Genomic DNA, 10,296 nt, shown 5'->3' with positions numbered 1-10,296 from the left:
TTAAAAAGTTCTTTAGTTGAGAGAGGTGCTATTCAGGCTCACTGAGCAGTGAATTAAAGTGTGATGAATTGGACCTCATGAAGAATTCATGAGTTCTCACTTAATGCTAATTTTTTTAAAGAGCCTACATTAAATGATTTTAAGACCCTGGCTCAGACTGGCGAGCACAAAGATTAAAGTTTAGAGAAAATTCAATCCCAAACCACACAGTCAAATTATACAAGAGTACATTTATTCATGTTCTTGCAGTGAATGCCTCAAGCCTGCAACATTAAAATAAAACTTTAAGGCTATTTTTTTCATACTGCACTTAATCAAACTTTTAACAGTCCTTTGATCTTTAAAGAAGAAAACATTTGTGCTCGTCACCAAGAGTCTGCTTTATGCATGCCAGACAAGTGAAGGATGCCTCTGTCTCTGTGAAGGATATGATACTCTCTCCCGAGTGTCACCACAAACGCCTTGTCATAGTGGGGTTAGCTAGACCCGTGCTGGAAACTTTTATTTGACATTGATTCTTCATATTGCAAATGAAGAGATGTGCTGAGAAAACCAAGCTGTTTGGAAGCTCTAAAAAACTAATAGTCTTGGGGCAGCATGAAGGCTCAGTGGGTAGACATGTTTGCTGTGCAAGCTTGAGGACCCGAATTCAACCCCGAAGTTATGTAAAAGGGGCAGATGTGGAGGTACACATCTGTAATTCCAGTACTCCTATGGAGAGATGGAAGGTAGAGCTAGCTGGCGCTCTCAAAAGCCTGAGGACTAGCTAGCCTCAAATACTCAGCGGGGCAGAAAAAACCCAAAGATGCTACCTCACAAAGATATAGCTTTCTGAAAGTTGTCTTCTAACCACAGCACCAAGGTGCATGCACCCAAATTCATGGATGTGTGCACTCTCTTGTGTGCTTACTCTCACATGGGACCCTCTCCCTCCCTCGCCATAATAAATGCTTTTTAAAAACTAGTAATTAGCTTTTGGTTGAAATAGTTAACAGACAAAAGTTTCTGAAAAGGAGAGAAGACATTCTAGCAACCGACTGGATAGAGAAGTACAAAATCACTCAGGTTAAATTCCAACACAGTCGAGCTTGATGTGGTGGCACACTCCTTTAATCCCAGCACTGGGGAGGCAGATGCAGGTGGATCTTTGTGAGTTCGAGACCAAGCCTGGTCTATAGAGTGAGTTCCAGGACAGCCAGGGCTACACAGAAAAACCTTGTCTCATAAGAACCAAACACACACACACACACACACACACACACACACACACACACACACACACACAAAAAAAAAAAAAAAAAAAAAAAAAAAAAAAAAAAAAAAAAACTAAAAAGAGGCAGCATACTAAAGACAAAGTTCAGCTCAATAATAGTGACATGGTTACGCACTCATTTCTGTAAACTCCATTTAAAGACATTTAATTTTGCAGGAATCAGTAATTCAGAACCTTAATGTTTAAATAAACATGAACCTTTAAGTTAAAGCATCTTGTTGGAATTTTAGAGGTGTGCAAACTTAAAAACAGTAGTAAAAACATCTAGTAGAAAGAACAATGAGAAGAGAGCTGAGGAATGGGTGAAAACAATGCTAACAGGTGTCTGTGGAGCTTAAGACAACAGGAATTCATTCCTGATTTCTGCAGGAACTTCTTGGGAAGTTCAATATCAAAGTGCTAGGAGACTTGGTGTCTAGTCAGACACTGGCTTGCTGTATTATCCTGTGATGGAGGGGATATGGCTTTCCAGGGGGACTAGACAAACTTACAAGAACTCTGCCCTCGTGATCTGATGGCCTGCCATGGGCCTCACCTTCTAAGCCAGCACAGTGAAAGCTAAGGGTTTCAGTACTGTATAGAATGCTCTGAGGGACATGAACAGTCTAACCCCCAAATACCAAAAAGGGTGAATAAAAGAAGGTAATGAAGTAAATATACTCACAATACATAGACTTATATGCAATCATCAATGGATAAATATTTGTGTGTCAAGCTGACACAAGCTAGAGTCATCAAAGGAAGGAACCTCAGCTGAGGAAATGCCTCCATGAGATCCAGCTGTAAGGTATTTATTTTCTCAATTAGTGATCAATGGGGGAGGGCCAAGCCCATGGTGGGTAGTGCCATCCCTGGGCTACTGGTCCTGGGTTCTGTAAGAAGGTGGGTTGAGCAAGCCATGGGAAGCAAGCCAGTAAACAGCACCCTTCCATGGCCTCTGCATCAGTTCCTGCCTCAGGGACCCTGCCCTGTTTGAGTTCCTATCCTGACTTCCATTGATGATGAACAATCTTTCCTCCCTAACTTGCCTTTTGGTCATGGTATTTCATCCCAGCAATAAAAAAACTGTAAGATAGAAACTGGTATCAGCATTGTGGGGTAGTGCTGTGACAGATCTGACCATGTGTGGTGATATATTGCTTATGATTTAATAAAGCTTGCCTGGGGATCACAATGCAAAGCTAGCCACACTAGTTGGTCATAGAAGCTGGGCAGTGGTGGCACATACCTTTAATTCCAGGACCCAGCAGGCAGTGAGTTCAAGGACACCCAGGGCTACACAAGAACGAATCAGTCTAAAAGAGTAACAGAGCTCACACCGTAAATCCCAGCACTAGAAAGGTTTATAAGAAAGAAGCAAAGGGTCTCATGTAAGATTCAGTTTCCAGTCACAGGAAAGTCAGGATCTTTATTTCAGCCTTAGCAGAGGTAAGAGCTACTACTGGCTGGCTGCTTTGCTTTTCTGATCTTCAGCTTGAACCCCAATATCGGTCTCTGGGTTTTTATTATTCGTGCTACAACCATGTTCTGAGGAGGACTGTGGAAGGACTTTGGAACTTTGGGCTAGAAGAACCACTGAGTGTTAAAAGGTCTATGGAATGTTCTGTGGAACTTGGAAGATAAGAATATTAAGAGCACTTCAGAAGATGGAGGCCTGGCTTGTGAAATTTAGAGGGAAGATTAAAGACTCTACCGGGGATGCTGCTATTTTGAATTAAGATCCTATGGTTCTGGTTATCTGGGGTTGAAGAATCCGTTGTGATTAACAAAATATTAGAACTACAAGTGCAAAATTTTGCTTTGCTGGGATACTTAATGATGGTTGGTTGGAGCTCAGAAATTAGCAGTGATTAACAAGAGACCAGCATCACCGAGGTGAAATCTAGGAAGTGTTTCCTAAGAGCACAGAGAAGCTTGTACCCTGTGCTAGCAGCCGGACTTGGTAATGTGTGTCACCCAGGTGGTACTAGGTTTGAAGGCATGAAGTGGTCATGGAGAGCGGCTGAGACTTGGCACTATGAGAGAGGCCAGGAAAGGTCATTGGTAAAGGCGCAGTCTCAGTGACTGTTAAAGGCCCAGGACTGAAGGGGCATGCAAAGAAGTTGAGGTTTGCCACCATGAAAAGGGCCTAGGAGAGGCTGAAAGTGCAGCCCAGTTGCAGCAAGGAACCCCAGCATTTTGGAAATGCCAGTGCCATAGGAAGGCCACCAAAACAGCAGCAGCAGTGGAGTGGAGCCAGCTGGAGCCTAGAAGACAAGCTGTGTGTGCTGCAAAGAGCAGCGATAAAGAAGTGACCCAAGCCCTTTGAGGCATCCAGAAGATCACAAGTGGATCGAAGATAACTGCACATTGAGTTTTTTTTTAATACTGTTGGAGTTTGGTTTTGCTTGGTTCAGATTATGACAGTACCCTGGTTCTTCCCTCTTGAAGAAGGTATTTGATTTTTAAAGGAGCCCACAGATGAAAGACAAACTTTTAAAAAGAGATTGGATACTTTAAAGAGACTGAAATTTTAATGTGTTTGAATTTGTAAAGACTGTTGATCTTGGGGATGAATAAGAAAGGAAGGGCTAGCTGGGCAGTGGTGGCGCATACATTTAATTACAACACTCAGGAGGCAGAGTCAGGTGGATATCTGAGTTTGAGGCCAGCCTGGTCTACAAGAGCTAGTTCCAGTACAGAAACCTTGTCTCAAAAAACAAAAACAAAAACAAAAAAAACAAAAACAAACAAACGAAAGTTAGGGGTTATGGCTAAATAGGGATGTGATTGTGTGTCAAGCTGACAAGGGGTCAGTTATACTGACTAGTTTTGTGTGTCTACTTGACACAAGCTAGAGTCATCAGAGGAAGGAGCCTCAGTTGAGGAAATGCCGCCATGAGATCCAGCTGTAAGGCATTTTTCTCATTTAAGTAATCAATGGGGGAGGGCCCAGCCCATGGTGGGTGGTGCCATCCCTGGGCTACTGGTCCTGGACTCTATAAAAAGAAAAGTGGGGTGAACAAGCCATGGGAAGCAAGCCAGTAAGCACTCCTTCATGGCCTCTTCATCAGCTCCTGACTCTGGTATCCTGCCCTGTTTGAGCTCCTGTCCTGACCTTCTTCAGCGATGAACAACAATGCTAAAGTATAAGCCAAAAAAACCCTTTCGCCGGGTATTGGTGGCGCACGCCTTTAATCCCAGCACTCAGGAGGCGGAGGCAGAGGCAGGCGGATCTCTGTAAGTTCGAGACCAGCCTGGTCTACAAGAGCTAGTTCCAGGACAGCCTCCAAAGCCACAGAGAAACCCTCTCAAAAAACAGAAAAAAAAAAAAAAACCTTTCCTCTTTCCTCCCCAACTTGTTTTTTTGGTCATGGTGTTTCATCAGAAGCAAGGTAAGATACCTTTTGTTTCACTTAGGTGATTTGGTACAATGAGAAGGGACTACAATGCTGACACTAATTACATGTTGATAACCTCATAAAAGGGCTAGGGGTGGCCTTCCTCTTTGTGGAGCTCAAGGATAGAATGCTTGCCTGGCATGTATAGGGGCAAACCCCAGGACTACACAGATAAAGAATGTTCCTTCTGTAATTGTAAATCTTGTTTGAATAATGCATATGAAATGCTAGTTATTTTACATTTTAAAAACAAAACTCTCTTCTCCAAACATAGGTACACACTGGAATACTATGCAATCATTAAGACCATTCTCTTTTAAAATATTCACAGAAGCTTGTCGGTGGTGACACATGCCTTTAATCTCAGCCGTCAAAAGGCAGAAGCAGGTGGATCTCTGTGAGCTTTGAGGCCAACCTGGTCTATAGAGAGAGTTCTAGGACAGCCAGGGCTCCACACAGAAACCCTGTCTCGGAAAACAAAAGTTCATCCTATCCTAATTTACTATGTGAAATTCTACACATTTTGCTTAAATTGAGATTTATTTCATTCTCCAGAGAAGTGACCCCATACTTTGACATAATCAAATGGTCTGCAGTTGGTTATTGACGATTACATATTATAATTCATATAGCCAACATTTTCTACATATTTATTACAGGTATAATGTATTCAAGAATATACATGTTTGTGGGGTGAGTGGGTAGGTATTTTGAGACAGGGTCTCATTTATCTCAGGATGACCTCAAACTTGCTATATAGTTGTAGATGACCACGAATGATCTTCCTGCCTCCATCTCCTCCTGAGTGCTAGTATTACAGGCATAGATGGTGCTGGGCCTATATATTTTTAAGAAATGAATGACAAGAACCACTGCAGATAAAAACAGCTTTATTTTTCATTTTGGACTTTTTTAGAAGAGCAAAAATATCGAATGCAATCATACTTATTTTGTCCTATATCACTGGTTTCCTTAGGAAAGGAACACATATTTGAATAACTTGTAATTCAAACACATCAAGTTCCCACTTCATTTCCTTTTCTTTTAAGTCAGCCACAATAGAATCATTTTGGGTATAAGTGTTCATATTCTCTCACCTTTATTCATACTGAAACAATACAATATTTATAAACCAAACTATTTGCTGTTCAGAAAGCTGGAAAGGTTCTTTTACATAATAATTTTGATATGCTAAGAATCCACACAAAACTGGCATTTGCAAATGGATAAATATAGGATAGACTGCTTGAAAGAAAACATAAACAATAAATTTCTTTTATCTAAATAATTCAATTGAGCAAATATATTCATCTGATAATATAGCCTCTATCTTAGAATATAAAAAGTGCTCAGATTATCTGTAATGAAAATAACGAAAGTCTGAAGAGAACTGAAAATAATTTAAATAAAGAAGGTTCACTTGGCCGGGCATTGGTGGCGCACGTCTTTAATCCCAGCACTCAGGAGGCAGAGGCAGGTGGATCTCTTTGAGTTCAAGGCCAGCCTGGTCTACAGAGTTCCAGGACAGCCTCCAAAACAATACAGAGAAACGCTGTCTCCAAAAACAAAAACAATAAGAAATGAAAATAAATAAAAAAGAAGGTACACTAAAAATCAAAACGATGGCTGTGCTGTCAGACATGGAGGGAGATGTGAATCTACCTGAACTCTGAAGGGGACTAAAGCAAGGCCATGGGACATGCATAGCTTTCTGCCTGGAGAGGGTAGAAACAGTCTCTGAAAAGCTCCATGTGTCTTTATTTGGATAAAAGCCACTGACAAGGAATCAGGTATCTCAGATAGACTTGCAAAATGCAAAGTTGGAATACTTGCCTTGACTGCCCTGTGATAGCTACGGTGTACACTCAAGAGTTCAACACATAAGCATGAACCTTTTAAAACCTCACGAATGGAGGCCTGAGGACAACACTGGATGTTATCCTCAGGAGTGCAGCCAACCTCCTTTTAAATGGGGTCTCTCAGTGGCTAGGCTGCTGGCCAGTGGCCCCCAGGGATGCTCTTCTGACTCCCCAGTGCTGGGATTTCAAAACGCACGCACGCACGCACGCACGCACACACAAACACACAAAACCAGACCCAGCATTTTTACATGGGTGCTAGAGAATTGCCCTCAGATCTTCCAACTTTGCCAGGTAAACACTGAACTGAACTATCTCCTCAGTCCCACCCAAGGATACATTGTTGACAATATACAGACCCCTAAGATTTCATACTATTAAAAAAAAAGTGTGTGGAGGGGAATAAGGGAAGAGAGAGAGAGAGAGAGAGAGAGAGACAGAGAGACAGAGAGACAGAGAGACAGAGACAGACAGACAGAGAGAGACAGACAGAGAGACAGAGAGATGTGAACATAGCAACTGAGCAGAAGAATTTTCATGTCCAAGTTGCTCTGAAGCTTCACTGAAGTCACCCTAGGGTAGGCTCATCAGTGCAAAAACAGGGTCATTTCCCACTAAACTCTGCAAGAGGAACTCAGAGCTGGGTAAGATACTGGGCTGAAATTTTATTACCACCTTTCAGTACCATGGATATACCACCCACAAAGAAAAATGGGATATGGTGTGCCTGGCTACCCACTGCCAAGGGCATGTATACTGACCCCACTCTACTTAATACTAAGATAACCAATCACATTTTCTACAATCTTCAATCTCAGATATATTCCAAGTTGCCACTGAGGCAACTGAACAGCAAGGAGTGTGTGATTTTATTTAGGGCAGACTAGCGCTATAAGGGTTTACATACTGCTCCTTCTCTAGCTTGGGAGGATTTCAGATGACTTTTAATTTTTAGCATTTTAGTTGCTTATCATGGGAATACTTTTCATAAAAAAGAAATAAAGTAACACTATCCTCACTGTATGGCAGCTCCAAGCGGGCACTCTTAAACGTCCTCAGGAGACTATTTCATAGGTCACAATCCCAGAAGAATGTAGGGTCTTGGCAATCAGAAAATGGCTTTCTTCCGACTCTGTACATGGTAGCAAAGAACATGTCTTCAGCAGCAGATCACCCTGCCCCCACCACCACTCACAGGCTATAGTGAGTTTACATGGATGTTGTAACTTTTTAAATCTTTTAATGTCCTTTTATTCTAACTGGCTGAAAATTACTATTCAATGTTTTATTGAAGTTCAGTGTATTTGGGGTAAAAGTTTAAAATGAGTATTGGGATTCAAACTGCAAAGTATTATAATATGGCTTTAAGAATATCAATCAATGCTGGGCGTTGGTGGCGCACGCCTTTAATCCCAGCACTCGGGAGGCAGAGGCAGGCGGATCTCTGTGAGTTTGAGGCCAGCCTGGTCTCTAGAGTGAGTGCCAAGATAGGCTCCAAAGCTATACAGAGAAACCCTGTCTCAAAAAAAAAAAAAAAAAAAAAAAAAAAAAAAAAATAACCACCACCACCACCAACAACAACAAAAAACAAAAAGAGTATCAATCAATAGAAGAAAGAAAAATGGGGCTGAAAGATTAGGTAGTCAAAAAGGTAGCAGCAGAAGGGACCAGCTGAGAATAAGTACAAACAAAGCTAATATGTTCATCCAGCTTCCAACACACTTGAGGGGAGCCTCGCCTTGCCATGTCTGATGTGCCTCTTTAAGCAGCTGGCTGCCTGTCACCTTGACAGCAGGGATTTGTTGAACAGGAAGAAGGCCCAGCAGCAGCACAAGCGTGAAAGAGTGGCTAGCCTCCAGGTTGAAGAACCAATGGCAGCGCCTATTCTCTGACACACAGAGAATCAGAAAAGGAATGCAGAGACTATAGGCCCCATTAGCTCCACTATGGCTTGTGCACAGCTACAGGACTAGTTAAGTACTAACCACTTCTATCACTAACCACAGAAAAGTGTCCTGAGTTCCAGGAAATGGAAAGTAGGTACCTATTTTCTTTGGATAAACCTCAGATCAAGCAGGAGTTACTATGTTTCTTTAAAATGTTGATTCTTAGATTGTAGAAATAGTACAAACACCACTAAGGTCACAGCATATTTTATCATCCTCTGGGGGCACAAAGGAACACTAGCAACAGGGAAAACAATTATGCCAAGACAACAGACATAAGCAGGACCATCCTGGACATACATCCAATGTGAACACCTGATCTTTGCACTTCCTTTTCAGGTTGTTTATTAATGACACACTGTTAACACTGGCAACTTTAATATCAAACAGAGTTTTGGTTTGTGGGGAAGACATATTTCCCGGTGCTAGAACGTGCTCTTCTTCACCTTTGACCACTCCTACATTTCCCAGCATGAGCTAACATCTTGCATGGGTCTCTAAGTCCATGGTTCTCAACCTTCCTAATTCTGCTACCCTTTAATACAGTTCTTCATGATGTGGTGACACTCAACCATAAAATTATTTTGTTGCTACTTCATAATGTAATTTTGCTACTGTTACGAATCATAATGTAAATATCTGACATACAGTCCTTGTAGGAGTCGCAACCCACTGATTGAGAACCACTGGTCTAAGCAAACCATCTCTGTGTTACAATTTCTCCAAGACAAAAATAGTAATGTGAGGAAATTACTTATATTCACTTCTTTACTTTCCTGCCCAAAATATTCACTGGAGACATTTAGCACACCTTGTTCCAGAAGCAAAATCTAAAAGGACAAGTCCCAATTAAGGGGCTAGATCATAGTATATTTTAAAATCTTTATATTAACCACAAGATTCTCATAAAGACAATTCCACAAAATATGTTTTAAAAGCTCTAAGAATGTACTTAATGAGTGGCTGCAGGAGCCGGTACGGCAGGACTGTGACAGGCGTGCCCAGGCTGGTGCTGGGCTGTGGTGCAGGCATTCAGTTTCTGAACAGCAGCATCCTCTCGGAGCACTTCTGCCCTACAAGGTCTGCATACTCCAGCACAGCGACCTCCTCCCTTGGGTCTTCTTGGTGGTTCTTCTTATAAACACCGTAAGGCAGGGCACATCGCCTGTAAAGTACCCGTACTCGGTCAGGGTCCTTACTGCGGCCTTCATCCACTGCAAAGAAACAAATACGGATCAAAGACATGTACAACCAAAGTGTGTAATTTGAAATATGATAGCCTAGCAGGTCCTCTTTGTGCACTAAACAGGAAGTTCCTTAGTGAAAGGAAGTAAACAATTCCTAGTGTGCTAGCCAAAACAAAGTAGAGTCAAAGAATCACATTCACCTGAATACCACTGGCCACACTATACCTTTCTGATTTTTTGAAGTGGCAGTGGCCACCTACAATGTTCCAGAATCTTTTAAGAGTCCTTATTAAATCTCCAGTGCCTCTCCAGCTAACATGATGCCTGAGGCTTTGGCTCTGCCTGGAAACTTATGGCCAACAGAGCAGCATAAGGAGACCTGACTTTGCACACTCCTGTTCTTTATGGAGGACAGAGGGGCAGATTCCCACAGCTTCCATAGAAGATACAGCACAGGGTGCTGTGCCTGCTGCTATTGGGCTTTCTTGGCTTCCATATACAAGAGCTCATGGCTTGTAGCAAGGCATGCAACCACCCAGAAGAACACCTGTGTCTACATCTTCCCTGAAGCTGGGTGTGGCCTCATGACTCAGTTCTGGTCAGCATAAGTAGTGCTTTATGGGACTACAAGGGCCTTTCAGAGGGAACAAA

At 42.1% G+C, this 10,296-nt stretch overlaps 1 protein-coding gene across 10 annotated transcripts in view; it reads right to left on the bottom strand.

The window, feature by feature from the left end:
* Positions 1 to 8,649: 8,649 nt before the first annotated feature.
* Positions 8,650 to 10,296, bottom strand: part of Ate1 (arginyltransferase 1) — a 117,433-nt gene continuing 115,786 nt past the window's right edge. For all 10 annotated transcript variants that reach the window (XM_027404418.2, XM_027404423.2, XM_027404422.2 and 7 more), the window contains one exon: positions 8,650 to 9,672. In XM_027404418.2, coding sequence (XP_027260219.1) covers positions 9,491 to 9,672 — 182 coding nt within the window. In that variant the 3' untranslated portion in view covers positions 8,650 to 9,490. The remainder of the gene's footprint in view (positions 9,673 to 10,296) is intronic.

The sequence above is a fragment of the Cricetulus griseus genome, chromosome 3, assembly GCF_003668045.3.
Source record: "Cricetulus griseus strain 17A/GY chromosome 3, alternate assembly CriGri-PICRH-1.0, whole genome shotgun sequence".
Classification (NCBI taxonomy): domain Eukaryota; kingdom Metazoa; phylum Chordata; class Mammalia; order Rodentia; family Cricetidae; genus Cricetulus; species Cricetulus griseus.
The sequence above is the reverse complement of the archived record's forward strand: the minus strand, read 5'-3'. Positions and strand labels throughout refer to the sequence as shown.